The 19,337-nt window shown below is 40.9% G+C and overlaps 2 protein-coding genes across 3 annotated transcripts; one reads left to right on the forward strand and one right to left on the reverse strand.

Annotated features, from left to right (window-relative positions):
• Positions 1–56: 56 nt before the first annotated feature.
• On the reverse strand, positions 57–12,885 carry LOC124126895 (histone deacetylase HDA1-like). Its single transcript, XM_046490453.2, has 12 exons — positions 12,830–12,885; positions 11,367–12,553; positions 10,677–10,729; positions 10,440–10,576; positions 9,057–9,198; positions 8,016–8,128; positions 3,732–3,809; positions 3,133–3,241; positions 2,702–2,874; positions 1,962–2,056; positions 1,321–1,426; positions 57–583 (listed from the first exon to the last, which is right to left on the reverse strand). Exons 1-12 carry the CDS (start codon positions 12,864–12,866, stop codon positions 558–560), a joined length of 2,256 nt encoding a protein of 751 aa, XP_046346409.2. The 5' UTR covers positions 12,867–12,885; the 3' UTR covers positions 57–557.
• A 211-nt stretch (positions 12,886–13,096) lies between these two features.
• On the forward strand, positions 13,097–18,038 carry LOC124126882. 2 transcript variants are annotated; one of them, XM_046490434.2, is made up of 3 exons: positions 13,097–13,180; positions 15,092–15,540; positions 15,841–18,038. In XM_046490434.2, exons 2-3 carry the CDS (start codon positions 15,235–15,237, stop codon positions 17,683–17,685), a joined length of 2,151 nt encoding a protein of 716 aa, XP_046346390.2. In that variant the 5' UTR covers positions 13,097–13,180; positions 15,092–15,234; the 3' UTR covers positions 17,686–18,038. The 2 variants fall into 2 exon arrangements, with proteins under 2 accessions (XP_046346390.2, XP_046346397.2); XM_046490441.2 differs by having other exon boundaries at positions 13,125–13,143.
• Positions 18,039–19,337: the final 1,299 nt, after the last annotated feature.

The following is a 19,337-nucleotide window of genomic DNA, read 5'->3' on the forward strand; positions in this document are numbered from 1 at the left end:
ATTTTTCCAGAATTTAATTGCCCATAATTAAGGGTGCATATAACACACGAGTGCGTATTATACAAGAATAAATAAGTCTTGTGTACAGTTATCAATCGGAAGGGGTGCTAATTGGGATTGTTCACTGGCCAATATATTAGCAAATGTCGCCGTGGGCGCTTATTACGTCAAATATGGTAATCTCCCTTTAACTTCTGATTTGAAACATCACAATTCATTGAGCACAATAGCTTAACACGTAATCAAAACACAACACCTCAAAGTTCTGACTATTTCAGTCTACTCGTGTTTGTGTACATGTTTCTGACATCAGTTCCACACTGAGATTCTGTATATGGGATAGGCAGCGATTGTTTTTTACTCCATCAGCCCCACTGTGAACTTCCCCTGCTGTGAAGACAGTATCCAAATGATGAATTGTGTGAGGCTGCCTGAAGATGTGGCAGTACGTAGTAGCAGTCTCCCTTCAGAGAGATGTCATATGACCCACACTAAGGCACAGGAGACAATCCAGGAAACGTTCATCACATCATGGTCCTTCTATGGATTCATGTTTTTCAACTTGTGATGAGATTCAAATTCTCTGCAATAAAAATTAGTTGCCAGACATTAAAAAAACTGCAAGTGCATGTTAAGTGGTGTTTATAAGATTGACTACTGTACACGAGTGGTGTGGTGTTTATTAGATTGACTACTGTACACGAGTAGTGTGGTGTTTATTAGATTGACTACTGTACACGAGTGGTGTGGTGTTTATTAGATTGACTACTGTACACGAGTAGTGTGCTGTTTATTTGATTGACTACTGTACATGATTAGTGTGCTGTTTATTAGATTGACTACTGTACACGAGTAGTGTGCTGTTTATTTGATTGACTACTGTACATGAGTAGTGTGGTGTTTATTAGATTGAGTACTGTATACGAGTAGTGTGGTGTTTATTAGATTGAGTACTGTATACGAGTAGTGTGCTGTTTATTTGATTGACTACTGTACATGAGTAGTGTGGTGTTTATTAGATTGAGTACTGTATACGAGTAGTGTGGTGTTTATTAGATTGAGTACTGTATACGAGTAGTGTGCTGTTTATTAGATTGAGTACTGTATACGAGTAGTGTGGTGTTTTTTAGATTGACTACTGTACATGAGTAGTGTGCTGTTTATTAGATTGAGTACTGTACATGAGTAGATTTGTTAGATCGAGTTGGAGATGATATTCCTTTGTTAGATCTGTTTCTCATAGGTTTTCTTACATACTAGAGGCAATGAAAAAGAGACAAATTTAGGGCAATGACACCAGAAAAGGTCCATCTTACTGACCCATGACCTGTCTGTAGACCTTGGACAGGTAGTCACGAGAGTTGTGGTCACTCCTGTTGCCCACGGATACGCTCAGGTCATAGTCAGGGCCATACTTCATGAAGAACTGCAAAGACAGTAACATATTTCACAAGGGTAAGGCAGTCGGAGCCAAACACTGATTGGGTCTATAGACAACACTTGGCTCTCAGCCTCAATTTCAGAAGACTTAAGTGTCATTTTATGGATTTCTGAGTGAGCTTACTAGATTGAACAGAGGTTTACAAGACTTTTATAAGAGCCTTAGAGATGTAGCCTGGTACAGCATGAGTCAGTTACAAGTCTTTTTCATGACAGTCACCATAAATACCAACTATATAATAATGATCAGTTCATGTATAATAACTGATGGGTATGGAACAAGGGAGGCTACTCCTGCTATCCCTGCGTGATCATGTAACACCACACTGCAAGGTTTCACATGAACTACAATGCATGCCGGAGCAAATTCCCAACAAAAACAACTCTCTTAACTGTTCATTGTATTCATAGTTTCAAAAACAAGAATGTCTGTAGATTAAGGATGTTTACATGTAACCAGGGAAACCAGAGACTGTAAATTATTTATACTAGAATTGCGAATCGAGAAGCAAGTGAGATACCTTGTGATCAGGAACGTCTTGAGGCAGTTTCTTCCCAACAGCCAGGGAGGTGAGAAAGGCCCAGCACTTGGCGGTGTTCACATGGTTGTAGCCCCCTGTGGACATCAGTGGGAGGCAAAGGAAGAGGCGATTCACACACAACGATTCCAAACTAAGTGCTCTTGGAGGGAAATTTGGAAAATCCTTCAAAATTTGGATTCTTTTTCAGAAGTATTGTAACATTGAATTGTAACACTAGATTCAATGTAATAATGTTACACTAAGCAATAAAGCCTCTTCCTCTATTTTGGCGTTCTGTTATCAGTGAAATACAAGTCACATCTACAAAGATAACATTTGTTATAACTTTAACATATGAATTGGGAAATGTTGAATTCAAATTTGGGAATTTCCACTGACACTTGCTGCAGACTTTGGGCTAAGGATTGGCCTCTAAGCAGCTCTAGATAAATCCCTGTACACAGAACAAAAGCAATCAGTTTTCAGACACACTCCACGGCACTACTTGGGTACGTAAGTTTCACAATGCAGCGATGGCAGCAGATGCCAACCGTCAGAGGAGGAGTCCACAATGGACATGGGTGAGGGCAGGGTCTTCCGTTGGTCTCGGCTATATTCCAGCAATATCACATCTTCACATTGGGAACTGAAACCAGGTTTACCTGCTAGGCAACCCCTATAGCACTTTTCAGGGTGACCCACTTGAATATTCCCAGAAAACCCTGTGTCATAGTACTTACCTCCCCCTAAAAGCAGTAATGGAATCTTCCAGCTTTGCAGGGTATACACGCATCTCCCCAGCCCAAGGGGTGTGAGGTTGAACGACTCCATGGGGTCCCCAGCGATGCCATCCGCCCCACACTGACACACAACAGCCTCAGGTCGGAACTTCTCCTTCACCCTTGTCATTACTCTGAAACAATGTCAAACCCTTCTCAAAATAAGCATAAATCTTGAGATTGTTAATATTAAAGTGTGCTGAGTATTTGTCAACAATAGGTAATTAGACCTGTAACATGCTGACAATGTAATATTCCATAGCAGGGGCACACCAACAAAGGATCTGTCACACATTGTACCCGTATGGGCCAACCCAACTGGTCTCTGGCACAACAATGCTACAAGTAGGCTATCCCATTGCCCATGCTTACAGCTTGACACAACAAGTTACCTGTTAAAGAGCGCAGAGAATTCTGTGTCCTTGACCCCGTCCAGCAGGGGAACATTGACCGAGTAGTACTTGCCTTTACAGACGCCGACATCACTGAGGGAGCCGGTACCTGGCAGGACATCACACAGAGTTCATGCCATGTCTTCAGGAACATCCTAGCTTTGTGACATCTTCAGACATGTGACAATCTCATGCATCAATTACGTCAAACCGGACTGCCGGTAATTTGTGAACATGCTCAAGGTATCAGCACTACAGCACATGCTTGCTTTGTAACAAAATTTGGATGTTTGAAAAAAATATAAAAGTTCATAAATAGTGGTATATAACATAAAGTCTTAAGTGGCATGCCTGAGACATTTACCACTTTGGTAAAACCACAAACACAGGTTTGGTACAGACAAACCAAGAATCAGAACAAGGGTGAAATTGAGATTCAAACCCATGATCATGTGATACTGGCATGGAAAGCAATGTAACTCAATGTAACACGGATGACTGGGCCATCTGTGCCACCAAGTGTGTCCTGAAGTGGAATATTTATCATATTATATTTCCTCACATGCATCACTTACCATGCACGTCCTATAAACACTCACCTGGGAAGAAGCCAGACAGGTATTTATGGAATGACACGGTGAGGACCTTGGAGGTTGTACAGAAGGCATCTTCCACCCCTAGGGACACACAGACAAACAGTGTCATATGTCAAACAGTGTCACATGCTAAACAGTGTTATATGCCAAACTGTGTTATATACCAAACTGTTGTATAAGTCAAACCATGTCATATGCCAAACTGTTGTATAAGTCAAACCATGTCATATGCCAAACAGTATCCCATGTCAAACAGTGCTATATGCCAAACTGTGGTTCAAGTCAAACAGTGTCCCATGTCAAACAGTGCTATATGCCAAACTGTGGTTCAAGTCAAACAGTGTCCCAAGTCAAACAGTGCTATATGCCAAACTGTGGTTCAAATCAAACAGTGTCCCAAGTCAAACAGTGTCACGTGTCAAACAGTGTCCCATGTCAAACAGTGTTGCATGTCATTGTCCCATGTCAAACAGTATCATTTGTCACTGTCCCATGTCAAACAGTGTCACATGTCAAACAGTATCATTTCAGTGACCTATGTCAAACAGTATCATTTTTCACTGTCCCATGTCAAACAGTATCATGTCAGTGACCCATGTCAAACAGTGTCCTATGTCAAACAGTATCATGTCAGTGTCCCATGTAAAACAGTATCATATGTCAGTATCCCATGTCAAACAGTATCATGTCTGTGTCCAATGTCAAACAGTATCATGTCTGTGACCTATGTCAAACAGTATCATGTCTGTGTCCCATGTCAAACAGTATCATGTCTGTGACCCATGTCAAACAGTATCATGTCTGTGTCCCATGTCAAACAGTATCATGTCTGTGACCTATGTCAAACAGTATCATGTCTGTGTCCCATGTCAAACAGTATCATGTCTGCGACCTATGTCAAACAGTATCATGTCAGTGTCCCATGTAAAACAGTATCATGTCTGTGACCCATGTCAAACAGTATCATGTCTGTGTCCCATGTCAAACAGTATCATGTCTGTGACCTATGTCAAACAGTATCATGTCAGTATCCCATGTCAAACAGTATCATGTCTTTGTCCTATGTCAAACAATATCATTTGTCACTGTCCCATGTCAAACGGTATCATGTCTGTGTCCCATGTCAAACAGTATCATGTCTGTGACCTGTGTCAAACAGTATCATGTCTGTGTCCAATGTCAAACAGTATCATGTCTGTGTCCCATGTCAAACAGTATCATGTCTGTGACCTATGTCAAACGGTATCATGTCTGTGTCCCATGTCAAACAGTATCATGTCTGTGTCCCATGTCAAACAGTATCATGTCTGTGACCTATGTCAAACAGTATCATGTCTGTGTCCCATGTCAAACAGTATCATGTCTGTGACCCATGTCAAACAGTATCGTGTCTGTGTCCCATGTCAAACAGTATCGTGTCTGTGTCCCATGTCAAACAGTATCATGTCTGTGTCCCATGTCAAACAGTATCGTGTCTGTGTCCTATGTCAAACAGTATCATGTCTGTGTCCTATGTCAAACAGTATCATGTCTGTGTCCTATGTAAAACAGTATCATGTCTGTGTCCCATGTCAAACAGTATCATGTCTGTGTCCTATGTCAAACAGTATCATGCCTGTGTCCCATGTAAAACAGTATCGTGTCTGTGACCTATGTCAAACAGTATCATGTCTGTGTCCCATGTCAAACAGTATCATGTCACTGTCCCATGTCAAACAGTATCATGTCTGTGTCCCATGTCAAACAGTATCATGTCTGTGACCTATGTCAAACAGTATCATGTCTGTGTCCCATGTCAAACAGTATCATGTCTGTGTCCCATGTCAAACAGTATCATGTCTGTGTCCCATGTCAAACAGTATCATGTCTGTGTCCCATGTCAAACAGTATCATGTCTGTGTCCCATGTCAAACAGTATCATGTCTGTGTCCCATGTCAAACAGTATCATGTCTGTGTCCTATGTCAAACAGTATCATGTCTGTGTCCCATGTCAAACAGTATCATGTCTGTGTCCCATGTCAAACAGTATCATGTCTGTGTCCCATGTCAAACAGTATCATGTCTGTGTCCCATGTCAAACAGTATCATGTCAGTGTCCCATGTCAAACAGTATCATGTCTGTGACCTATGTCAAACAGTATCATGTCTGTGTCCCATGTAAAACAGTATCATGTCTGTGACCCATGTCAAACAGTATCATGTCTGTGTCCTATGTAAAACAGTATCATGTCTGTGACCCATGTCAAACAGTATCATGTCTGTGTCCCATGTCAAACAGTATAATGTCTGTGACCTATGTCAAACAGTATCATGTCTGTGACCTATGTCAAACAGTATCATGTCTGTGTCCCATGTCAAACAGTATCATGTCAGTGTCCCATGTCAGTGTCCCATGTCAAACAGTATCATGTCTGTGTCCCATGTCAAACCGTATCATGTCAGTGTCCCATGTCAAACAGTATCATGTCACTGTCCCATGTCAAACAGTATCATGTCTGTGTCCTATGTCAAACAGTATCATGTCTGTGTCCCATGTCAAACAGTATCATGTCTGTGACCTATGTCAAACAGTATCATGTCACTGTCCCATGTCAAACAGTATCATGTCTGTGTCCCATGTCAAACAGTATCATGTCTGTGACCTATGTCAAACAGTATCATGTCTGTGTCCCATGTCAAACAGTATCATGTCTGTGACCTATGTCAAAGAGTATCATGTCTGTGTCCCATGTCAAACAGTATCGTGTCTGTGTCCCATGTCAAACAGTATCATGTCTGTGTCCCATGTCAAACAGTATCGTGTCTGTGTCCCATGTCAAACAGTATCATGTCTGTGTCCTATGTCAAACAGTATCATGTCTGTGTCCCATGTCAAACAGTATCATGTCTGTGTCCTATGTCAAACAGTATCATGTCTGTGTCCCATGTAAAACAGTATCATGTCTGTGACCCATGTCAAACAGTATCATGTCTGTGTCCCATGTCAAACAGTATCATGTCTGTGTCCTATGTCAAACAGTATCATGTCTGTGTCCCATGTCAAACAGTATCATGTCTGTGACCTATGTCAAACAGTATCATGTCTGTGTCCCATGTCAAACAGTATCATGTCACTGTTCCATGTCAAACAGTATCATGTCTGTGTCCCATGTCAAACAGTATCATGTCTGTGTCCCATGTCAAACAGTATCATGTCTGTGACCTATGTCAAACAGTATCATGTCTGTGTCCCATGTCAAACAGTATCATGTCTGTGACCTATGTCAAACAGTATCATGTCTGTGTCCCATGTCAAACAGTATCATGTCTGTGACCTATGTCAAACAGTATCATGTCTGTGTCCCATGTCAAACAGTATCATGTCTGTGTCCCATGTCAAACAGTATCATGTCTGTGACCTGTGTCAAACAGTATCATGTCTGTGTCCCATGTCAAACAGTATCATGTCTGTGACCTATGTCAAACAGTACCATGTCAGTGTCCCATGTCAAACAGTATCATGTCACTGTTCCATGTCAAACAGTATCATGTCTGTGTCCCATGTCAAACAGTATCATGTCTGTGTCCCATGTCAAACAGTATCATGTCTGTGACCTATGTCAAACAGTATCATGTCTGTGTCCCATGTCAAACAGTATCATGTCTGTGACCTATGTCAAACAGTATCATGTCTGTGTCCCATGTCAAACAGTATCATGTCTGTGACCTATGTCAAACAGTATCATGTCTGTGTCCCATGTCAAACAGTATCATGTCTGTGTCCCATGTCAAACAGTATCATGTCTGTGACCTGTGTCAAACAGTATCATGTCTGTGTCCCATGTCAAACAGTATCATGTCTGTGACCTATGTCAAACAGTACCATGTCAGTGTCCGACGTTAAACAGTGGAATAAGTCAAACAATGTCACATGTTAAACAGTGTCACAATTCAAATAGAGGTACAAGTCAACCAGAGTCAGAAGTCAAACGGTCATATGTAAAACAGTATTTCACAGCATGTCAGCTAGATCATGTAAAGTGGGAGGAATACCCAAGTGATGCATGGCTGCAGATGTTTATCACAATGGGAAAACCAATGAGCATTGGTATAGTGAAGGCAGACCAACGACCATAACTGGGCAAAATTTGGGAATTTGTACTAATGGCTTGCATCAAGTAATCCTGGCATGGCTTAGCAAACTCAGGGAAATGAACTGCTGAGGGAATTAGGTTGCGTCAGACCATGCCCCCTTATTTTAGAGGCCAACATCCTGACCCTGAACGATATGGTGCACCCACACCTACCGTCGCCATGGTGAAGGTCAATGTCAACATACAGCACTCGGTCAAAGCGCTGTCTCAGTTTCAGGATTCCAAGGACGATGTCGTTGATGTAACAGAACCCCGAGGCGCTGTCTCTGTAGAAGACACATCAAGATAAAAATTCACTTGCTATCAGTAACTTCACACTGCAATCTTAATCTCTTTGTGCATACAGGCTTTGTCCTAACCTTCATCCCATCACGATAGGTCAACCTGTTTGTTGTTTCTGTAAATCTCTGTGCAAATGGACTCTCCACCATATAACTCTGTCCTGGCAAAAGCTACTTAGATACATGTAAAAATCTGATCATACATAGACTGAAGCTAACTGAAGCTTTATCAAAGTCAGAAGGAATGTGTGTATAGTCAGAAAGAAATGCTACCAATAACATTAGTGACTTGTAGTGTAACGATTGAGTATTATTGTAATTGTCAATTTTAAACAACATAACCACAGATCTGGGTAGTCTTGTGGGTACCCGGGTCCTACTCAGTACCCACCCGACCTGAGTACCCAAGTTTTCCCTATCACACCGCAAATGAAAAACGTAGCAAGTAGCAAAATGGGATCAACTGCACAATCAGTAATGATAGTTTCTCTTATTCTAAATAATGCAAGCCTAATATCCCATTTCATATTGTACACAAGGCTCACCTAAATTCAAAGACTTATAAGATTTGATGAAAACCAAACAGATTAATTAATTGTAGACAGGTCATTCTCAGTTACAGTCTCTCTTTTCATCAAACACAAGTACAGTACACTCAGTGTTGTTGCTTCAGATAAATGTGTCTTTAAGATTCCAGTATTGCTCAGGGCACTGACGGTTCTGTACGTGGGGCTGTCGGGTAGCCTAGTGGTTAAAGCGTTTGCTAGTCACGCCGAAGACCTGGGTTCGATTCCCGACATGGGTACAATGTGTGAAGCCCATTTCTGGTGTCCCCCGCCATGATATTGATAGAATATTGCTAAAAGCGGCGTAAAAACCATACTCACTCACTCAATCAATCTTCTGTACGCACCTCTTGGCATGATGCCATCCCCCACACCAGTTCATGGCAATGTCACAAGATCCATCAACCAACAGCTCCGCAGCACGGATCGTTGCCCCGGCAACCAGCACAGCATACTCATACACCCCGACATGGACAGGGCAATCATATGCTACAATGTACAATCATATCCTGAAATTATGACAAGATATAATAACACTGAAACACACAATCGTGGCGTATTCATTACATCGAAACGTACACATCAGTAGAATAAGTATGTAAATATTTCCCGTGACCCTGGACCCGTGAAGATCCGGGGTGGAATAGGTCTGCAGCAACCCATGCTTGCCGTAACAGGCGATAATGCTTGTCGTAGGAGGCGAGTTACGGGATCGGGTGGTCAGGCTCGCTGACTTGGTTGATGCAGCATGTCATCGATCCCAATTGCGTGGATCGATGCTCATGATATTAATCCCTGGATTGTCTGGTCCAGACTCGATTAGTTACAGACCACCGTCATATAGCTGGTATATTGCTGAGTGCAGCGTTAAACAACAAACCAACCAACCATGACACTCTATACTAAATAATCTAAGACTAAACAATTGATGAATATCTATATGTCAATTGCCTAAATCATGCTCACAGATAGTTAATACAACCAATTGCAGCGGTAGAAACTTAACATTTTTAGTCCACTAGTCATAAAATGATAACATATAGCAAAACCCTTAAAATGGCAAATTTCTACTAGTCCTTATGATACCATAACTGTTGGACAGTATGGCAAGGACTACAGGACTAGTGCCAATTTCTAATGCTGCATTGCAAATCTCTTTAAATAGCAATTTGAAACAGAGCAATGTATAAATAAATAATATCCTAACCTGCTTCCTCAGAGAGGGCCTAAATTTCAGGAGGCCCAGTTTTCTAAAGTGGCGTAATTTGCTGCAGTAATTATCATGGGTTCGAATACTGGTCAACCCTCATTTTGTTTCTAGGTTTGTCAGTGCCATACCCATGGTCTTGTTTCAACAAAGTGGTAAACGTCTAAGACAAGCATGGGTTTTCCTCCCACATCAAGCTGGCACTCCATGATATATCTGACTACTGTTCAATGCGACATTAAACCAAACTCACTTCTAAATATAAATTCAGTAGAGCAATATCAAACCCATACTTATTGATTTATGAATGATACTAAACATAATCTTGTCAAAATGATAAACAAACAACAAATTATGTGTTCCAGTGCAAGCAATCTTATTTCAAACCTACACTTATTAGTAGTTATTGTGTTATTATTCAAAACATTTTAACACAAATAGTTAAGATGCATTTACAAAAGAAGAGAGTGAATTTCTATTCACACAGTGCTATATAAAGTTAAGAAAAGATATTCCCACTGACTGAGGCCGAACTGTTCTGCCTCTTGGTCATATTTCTCTTCATCCTCTTGGTCACTGATCTTTCCCAGAAACTCTATATATTCGGATGAGTGGAACTGAAGCAGTTCCGATGCAGTTGCCTCCCTTGGTGGTATCGCTCTGAAGTAAAAAAGCATTGATTAGTGATTGTAAACGAATGATCTCTTGCTGACCATACAGTTGTTTGACTTGGCAAGGACTATATGTTTAAACAACTCACTTCATGTACTTGACAAGGCCATACGCTTCTATCAACCTGTGAACCATGCTTGCCTGAAAGGAAAATTGGAAACTGTCAAAGAATATTATAACTTAAGGCTTAAAAAAAATAAAAGAATTGGTTCTCAGGCAATGACTTTTAAGAATATAGTGCGGGCGGGCAGTGTTTTTTTAAAAGTTTTTTTGTTTGTTTGTTTTTTTCTTGGGGGTGGGGGTGGGGGGGTGTGGGGGCCACCATGACAATAACCAAGATGCGCAGTAAAGCAGTGCGCATGTAAAGGGAAGTAAGTAACTGTGTGCCATATTGGATCACATTGTTTTTAAGTGTTAGGATTTCTTTTTTTAAATGGAAATAAAAATGAAACGTGTGATGATGCAGGCGGTGCCTGAGAACCAAGACTATAATTTTTTTAGCCTAATACATGTCAGTCAGGGGTGGTAACAAACGTGCCTGGAGTTCCCTACCAAAGTTGTGCTTATAATGAGTCTGATACATGTATTACGTAATCTAACAGCTATTGCACTATACCATATCATGGAAACCTAAGTCTACAGTCTTCATGTTGTAGTTTCCTGATTAGTTTCTAAATATTGAAGGTATTGTTACGTGCATAAAATTAATATTGCATTTAATACTATATACATGTGCAAAATTAATTAAATCGAGAGGTCAAAATGAAGTCTGATTTACCCTCAGCTCCACTCTGGGCATCTTGTCACAGATGTTGACATAGGTTTCACTGTAAACATAGCCTACTCTGGACTGCACGCTTGACCGTGGAGTCGGTACAGTGCGGACTGGTACAGCACTCGCAATGCCATTACTGGCACAGTCTTTCTCTGGGATGGAGCTGTCAGGTTTTGGAACATCCTCATTCCTAGCTTGCAGTACCCTCTTCCTCTTGTGCAGGGGAGTCAGTGGTTGGCTGTGTTCATCAAAGTCCATGATGTCGTAAACATCGACATTGTTGGAAACAACCTGTGGCTTTGATTTGTCCTGGTCTGAGTACAGTTTATCACTGTCTGTTACTTCAAGTACGTTGGATGTCCGATTCACTAGGCTCCCACCTTCACAGCCATCCCTATTATTGTCATCTACCTGAACTCTTAGAGTACTGGCATGGTTTTGTTGCTCTTGGCACTTGCTATGAACAAAGTCAATTCTATTATATCTCATCGTTGGAAATTCAGGGTTGTTCTCATCATTACCTATATCGTTAACATCAAACGAAGACTTCAATGGATGTGATATTTCTGATTTTACATCATTTCCCCTGCCTTCAGTGGTGGCAGTAATCTCATAACCACTACCTTGACCCTGTCTCAATACATGTTTGTAAGATAATATACTACAGTTCCCTTTAACATCAGTCAAAGACGCTGGACTTGTTTGACTCGATATATCAGATACTATGTCACAGAGTCTGCGCTTCTTTAAAGGGTGTTCTGTTGCATCTGGATTTTCATTTACTGATGAATTTTGTTCTCTTGGGGCCGTGTCATGCTTATAGTTTCTGTGCAATTCAACAGAATTCTGAGAGTCATCATTATCAATGTCATAAATGTCTCTAATGTTACTTCCTTGTGCTGGCAAAAGGGATGCTACCTCATCAGCATTGAACACTGTCTTATCAATGTTTGGGAAATAATCATTTTTAGTCCTACATTCTTCTCTTTTTCCCTCTTCCTCTGGTGCAGTTCCATCAACCTTTTCGGCTACAATAAATGCATCAATTTCACATTTTGAATCTAGCCTTTGTGAGTTTGGGGTTTCAGCATCAGGTGTTATCTCTTTAGTTGATTGTTCCTGTTTCATGGTGGACAAATGATCACCACCATACTCTGCTGACATTTTTTGTAAATTTTCATAGCAGAAATCTGAAACATGCAAAAGTATAATGAAAACTGTTCATTTGTGATTTGTGAAATTGAAAGGCTACAGAATAGCAGAGAGGGCGCCACTGTCCCACCTATTCCAAAACTGCCTAAAGGAATTTGTATTTCCCGCCAGACAAATTCACATTCTCGTAATTCTGTTTACTGGCGACGTAAACGTCCCAAATGCAAACTTCAACCATCACACTACGCACTGGCTACTCTGATCGCGGCCAAACATCTACATTACTTTTGGTTAAGTCTTTGGACAGGACTGACCATTTAAGAAGCCCAATCGTGTTTGTTTTGTTTTCATCTGAGATATGGGTTATAACGAAACTAGACATTTAGAAAAGCCGAAATATGAATATCTCTATTATAACAGAATCAGCTAAATAATGTATGATTATTGTCACATATAAAGATCGTTAATTAAACGGTGTTTGTAATTTGTTTCTTTGTGTATTTCTAATTCAATATGGGTGTTTTGTTGAAACGGCAAATGCCTTGTTTTACATTCGTTAAAGATTCTTCTCAGTTTTTATATGCTACCTCCGACGCCGAAGAGTTACTTAGAACACATTCTACTTCCGGTAAAGAAGAAATATATTGACGATTAATTTGATCATTGTAAGATGAATTGCGACTTTTTGTAAACATTGCATGTGATAAGGAGATAGATAAGTACTTCTACTGTGCAGTTCATTTTGTATTTGCACCAAACAGGAATGATATTTCAGTCTAGTGTGATGTCCCCAGTTTGTCATTATTGAAAATAGAACCACTGGTTCCTCAGATGGTCCTTATTTCGATCATAATCTTCTGAAAACTTTTGAAGAAAGGAAAGATCCAGTGCGATTTTTGTCGAAACACACAAGTATAGAATACTTGCGTACTGGATATTATAAAATTAACGGGTGGTTATTGTCTTGTGCAATTTTCACCATACCATTTCCCCTTGCTTGACAACAGTAGCCTAAGGATCTATACCGAAACGTCGTCTTTACAGTAAATAACGAAGTTGTTATCCATAAATTGTGTCTACTTTAGACTGAAATTAGTTTTGAAAATTTGAACTGTAGTATGTCTTATGCTTATGCAGGGACCATATATGGTCTCTGTGCGTATGTCAGGTTTACTAACCGACAGATGTCTGTCCTATGTCACTGTCAATTTGTGTTTCCTGATTTTCAAATTAATCATTCAGTTGGAGACACCCAACAAATGTATTGCAGAATTGTATAATTGCAAGTGTGAAATCTGATCTGTATCCATTGTATCAGTGAGTTCTTTACCATGTTTACAGCGGCATCACTGTTTATACTTATCAGCTGCACCACCTTTTAAAATTGTTGTGAGATGAGTCAGCTGTTTCAATCTGGTTTCTGTTAAATTAGTAGACTAGATAGTATTTTTGGTTAGTGTGAGTTTGAGTCCATTCTGTAATCACTGGAAACAGAATTGATGCCTAATATTATATTTTAATATTATATTCTGTTGTCTAGAGTGCATACATTGTCAATACGTCACAGGTTTTGTATACCGGTATACACCATTTTCCTTCACAAGTGAATACATACAGGCCAATTTGCAGTATAGTTGCTAATTGTAACCAACAAATCTAGCCACCGCTTGGTTCTAACAAAAGGGAAACCAGCTATCAAGTGCTTAAACCAATTAGCACTCCGATTACCAATTAGCACTCTGATTACATCTCACAATTGTCTGGTCCAGATAGCATGGATAGACCGCCGTCATATAGCTGGAATATTGTCGAGTGCGGCGTTAACCAACAACCAACCAACAACAACATCTCACAAACTGCAATATCTCCTGTGCAACATGTGCAATAGCCTTGAGGCATTCGGTTCTATTACTCTAATAGTGCTTCAGTGTCACTGATTGTGAGGCAGTGGTAGGGTTGGCACAAAGTTCATGAGCAGAGTGAGGCTCATTTGAGGTCCATAGTCATATCTGGCATCATTTTCATTACCTGACTAAAACAGACACTTGTCACTGGCTCACTGTTAAACTGTATATTCACATGTGATGGAGGAAAGTTAGTTAGGGCTGGCTTGAAAAGATTGATAATCAGAATTATTGTCAATGGGAAGAAATGTCAGCAATGTGAAATTGTGTCATCGATAATAACTTTCATAAACTATTGTGATGAAATAAAGTTTAACTTTACCGAAACAGACTTTTTATTGTCAATCATGTCAATTTCCGAAGAGGGAAAGCAACTCTTTTTGTTATATCTTACATGTCCGCAAAGTAATCTGTGCATAAATGTGCCACCACTCACCAGTGGCTTGAAATATGTTGATTTCTTTCATTTTTTTTGCATATATGCTCAATATTATTTCTGCGATATTTATCAATATTAAGTTAACGATTATCAATCTCTGTGATGTATATCGTTAGCCAGCCCTCAAAGTAGTGCATACAAATGCTTAAAGTATTGAAGATGGAGTGCACACTAACATTCTCCATTTCATGTTGTGTTCGACCTGGGTTTGAACCTATTTGATATTATTTCAGATGTGACAACTACAATCAAGCTACTAAAGACAGGAAACTTATACACAAGTTACAGCAGCTTCAACATCACACAGTATCTTAAGATGATATTGAGGTTCCTCTGATGTAATCATTAAGGTGAATCAGAGGTCACGACAATAGCCATGTCTTCTTCAACCTCTCCAAAGTCCTCCAGAAAGAGGATTAAAAAACGACCTCCTGTAAAATTAACTGTGAAGATCCCCAGTCCTGAGAAAAAGAGAAAGAAAATGAAAAGTGAATCTCTGGATTTTGATGATCATGATTACACATGTACGGTGTGTGACTTTTGTTCCAAGTCATTTGGAGATGGGGCCAAGTTGTTGAGTCATATGAGGAAGAGTCACCGCCAGGGATCACACATCTGTATGTGTCATGGCAAGCTGTTCAAGACTCGCAGAAGCATGCAAAGCCACGAAGAGAAGATGCAGGTGAAATATTTTTTACATTAGTTTTGAAACATTCTGTGACATGCTTTTTTCAATGTTAAAACTTAATAAATGAATGAAGTCCATGCCATAGCCCTATGGTTCAAAATGAAAGTTTTTGTTTTCAAACTGTTGCCAAGAAAAGTAGGAGGCCAAGACACAGCTTTCCTACAGACTTTTGGTATAATTCGCATCTTCATCATGTTGAGCCAATCTTAGATATCTGGCTTACTAATTATTTAACAAGATTAAGATTAGTGGACAAGTCTTTGTTGCGGTGTAACCCACATTGTGTGTTTTCAGGACGGTACAATGGGTCAGAGAAAGAACTATCGGAAATACACACAAGAAGCCCTGCTCAATGCCTACAATGCTGTGAAAGAAGGGAAAATGTCTACAAGAAAAGCAGCAAAGAAGTTCAGCATCCCTTTCACCACCCTCCTTGACAGAGTTGCCGGTCGGTTTGAAGTCAACACATATATGGCTACCTCAGGGCCAAGGCCTCTCATAAGCCGGGATGACGAACAGAAGCTGTGTCTTCATGTGCAGTTCATGGCTGCAATCGGCTACACATACCTCCGAACCACTGTCACACAGCTAGCAACAGAACTTGCAACCTTCAAATGTGTCCTTGATGAAGGCAAGTCTTTGTCGGACAACTGGTACAGAAAGTTTGTCAATCGATGGCCTGAACTGTCCAAGAAGCCCAAAGGAGCCAGTGCTGTGTCTCCAGCAAGCACAGAAGTTGTGAAGAAGTATTACCAAGAGTATGTTCAAACACTGACCACACATGGTATTGAAGGTAAACCTGAGAACATCTATTGTTTAACTGTGTACGAACTGAACATCCAGAAGTATGACCAGAATCAAGGAAAGAAGAAGTGTTCTGGCAATAAAGTTTCTGATATGGTGTCCATCATCTTGTGTAGTAATGCTGCTGGGTCGTCAATTGCCCCTTTCTTTGTATTCAGTGGTGGTGCTTACAGTGACAAGCTCATGGAGGGATCTCTGCCAAACTCACAAGCCCGCATGTCACCTTCTGGGGTGATGGATAGCTCAATGTTCAAGGACTACTTCAAGAACCATCTTCTGAAGCTGCTGAAGGCAGACATGGATGTGAAGGAAGGGCCTGTGTTGGTGACATACAACGGCCACCTGATACACTTTGAAATAGAGCGTATTGAATGGGCAAGGAAGCATGGAGTCTTACTGTTTGCACTGCCACCAGTCACAGACCATCTCAAGAGCTCACTGGATTCAGAAATGAAGGATATGTTCCACCAGCTGTTCAAGCAAGAGGCCAAGAAGTACCAGAAGAAACATTTTGGAGATCCACTTACAAAGTATAATGTCTGGAGCGTTGTCAGGAAGGTGTTTCCCCAAGTCTTCACAAAAAGGATCCTGATCCGGTTCTTCAAGAACGCTGGCATCTATCCTGTTGTTCCTGAACTTGTGGACCCGGAAGTGACCTATGCAGATGTCGAAGATCTGGACGAGTCTGTGTATGATGATCTGGAGAGCACTGAAGCCTTCCTTCAAGTTCGGCTACCATTTCCCAATGTAGCAAACAGAGTTCTCTTGAGGAGAAATGGGTTGCCACTTCAGACCTCAAACAAGATGCTTGAGCGGTTTGGTCAGCCTTCAAAGAATAATGAGAAGGCCCCTTTAAAGTTGGCCACCACGGAACATTCTTATGTACATGGAGTGGTGTTGAGCCAGGCAGAGAACGAGACTGATGATACCGTGTCAGTGAAGCCAATCATTGATGTGCCTCATTCTAGTGGGCCCCTCTTTGCACCTGATCCAGCCACAAAAGGGGTTAAAATAGAAGACACAGATACTGTGGAACATGTGATCAGGGTGGTCACCACCGCCAGTCACGTGGGTGTGGAGGACCCTGTCCCTGTTATAGAGACACAGGTCGTGTCGTCAGTGGTGGAGGTGGGAACCACTGAACTTATCCCTGTTATCGACCTTGCAGGAGGCGCTGACGTAGGTGAAAGTCAAGTGCAAGAGTTCACAGTGAGGACCTCGAGTCAAGAACCTGGGTCAGAAACGGATCCTGATCAACCAGCAAGCTTACCTCGCTATGCTTATGTTGTAGATCCGGCCACAAAGATCAAATACAAAATAATGTTTACTGAATAGCTGAACAGCATCATTAACTCTTGGGTGAAACTCATTTAAATCCTGTTTATCCCTACAGCTGATTCTGTGAAAAATGTGAGTTGGATGATTATCCTTATATTTTTGGTATGACTGGATTGATCTGTTCTCATGAAAAGTGACACCTTTATCCCAAAAGTAAACTCACTGTAACCCTTAAAACATCACAACATGTGAGCCGTGTACTTTTGTGTGTGCAGGAGGTTCCACTGGTCTGTAAAGGCTAGATGTATGTGGACTGGGATGGACATTCAGCTCGCCGTGTCCCTTGCACTCTTATCATCAGCTTGCATCAAATTCACTTGTATTAAGATAAATAACATAACATAATCTTGGGTTGGTAGTTGTCTTTTCTCTTGTTTTATTTCAGTACACATGACCTTTCGTTATGTATTCAGTGGTGTATTAGAGTGGAGAAATGTGAACTTCACGTTCACACACTTCCAGTGGAGGGACTGCTCAAAGATTGCAACCAACTCAGTCATAATGTAGAGATTGTTTGTCAAAGTTAGACTTAATCTTAGCTCTTACCAATTGGGGATGGGGGAGTCATGGGTGTCCCAGTAAACTAAAATGTCTCAGGTGATGCAATTCGCCATACAGAGTTGTTTCCCTTTGGTGAGCCAGAATCTGATTTTGTCAGGGTGAATCCCAGATTGCGATACTGATTGGCCCCAATTATGAGTCTTGGTTTGTCAGCACCATAGACATGATAGAGTAGGGATCTTTACATGCTATCTACCTAGGCAATGGAACCAAGGTCTCCAGTCTCACGCGTTTGATCCCTGGCTGCGTCATACCAAAAGGCGTTAAAAGATGGTATTTGTTGTTACCCTGCATGGTGCTTGGCATTAAGGGCCTAAAACATGGACTGGCCAGCTTGGTGCCTAAGTTGGGTAGTCATGTTAAACTGTGGCATGGTATCTCAGTAGTCTATCCTATAAAATCGGCATTAGTCCAGACTAGTACAAGCAGCCACACAAACATGCATGCACATTGCTATATAAGTGCAATAATCTTTGAGGCAACGTTAAATCAGAACAGGAAATAGTCACTGGGGGCTAAGTCTGGGCTGTACTGAAGGATTGAAGTTGTATTTGTTGACGTTTATCAGCTGATGAAGACAGTGCCTCACGTGAGCAAATTCCATGATGACTATTTCCTGTGGAAGACGCTTCCAGGATGACGAGGACATAAAGGCTGCCACAGAGGCGTGGTAAGAGGGCCAATCTGCGGATTTCTATAAAAGTGGTATTAAAAGCTTGAAGGGCAAATGGAATAAGTGTATTGAGGTGAATGGAGATTATATTGAAAGATAAAAGTGCAAAAGATATTCTGCTACGTGGTCTCATATTGAAGTTGCAAAACTTATTGAACGCCCCTCGTACCACCAGCACAGGTTGCTGGGGATGAATTCTAACACAGAATAAGCAGCAATCCAGTGATCACATAAGAGAATTGGGCCAACTCTTCAGCACCTGTTGATACCATGTAGTAAGATGTCCATCTCCAAGAGTCAGCATCACTTTTATCAGTGTCTGGATGGACTGTCACACCATCTAAAACTGGTAAAAAGCGACTATCCTTGTCGTAAGAGGCGACTTACGGGATCGGGTGGTTAGACTAACTGACTT

The sequence above is a fragment of the Haliotis rufescens genome, unplaced genomic scaffold (assembly GCF_023055435.1).
Source record: "Haliotis rufescens isolate VD_foot unplaced genomic scaffold, xgHalRufe1.0.p SCAF_5, whole genome shotgun sequence".
Lineage (NCBI taxonomy): Eukaryota > Metazoa > Mollusca > Gastropoda > Lepetellida > Haliotidae > Haliotis > Haliotis rufescens.

Bases quoted from the DNA above. Each gene is read 5' to 3' on its own strand.
- LOC124126895 (XM_046490453.2), bottom strand. From the start codon at position 12,866: ATGAAAACAAAACAAACACGATTGGGCTTCTTAAATG. The intron at 2,057-2,701 runs GTAAGTACTATG...TGATGTCCACAG, and splicing joins ATTACTGCTTTTAGGGGGAG to GGGGCTACAACCATGTGAAC. The intron at 1,427-1,961 runs GTATCTCACTTG...CTGTCTTTGCAG, and splicing joins AAGACGTTCCTGATCACAAG to TTCTTCATGAAGTATGGCCC.
- LOC124126882 (XM_046490434.2), top strand. From the start codon at position 15,235: ATGTCTTCTTCAACCTCTCCAAAGTCCTCCAGAAAGAGGATTAAAAAA. The intron at 15,541-15,840 runs GTGAAATATTTT...GTGTGTTTTCAG, and splicing joins GCCACGAAGAGAAGATGCAG to GACGGTACAATGGGTCAGAG.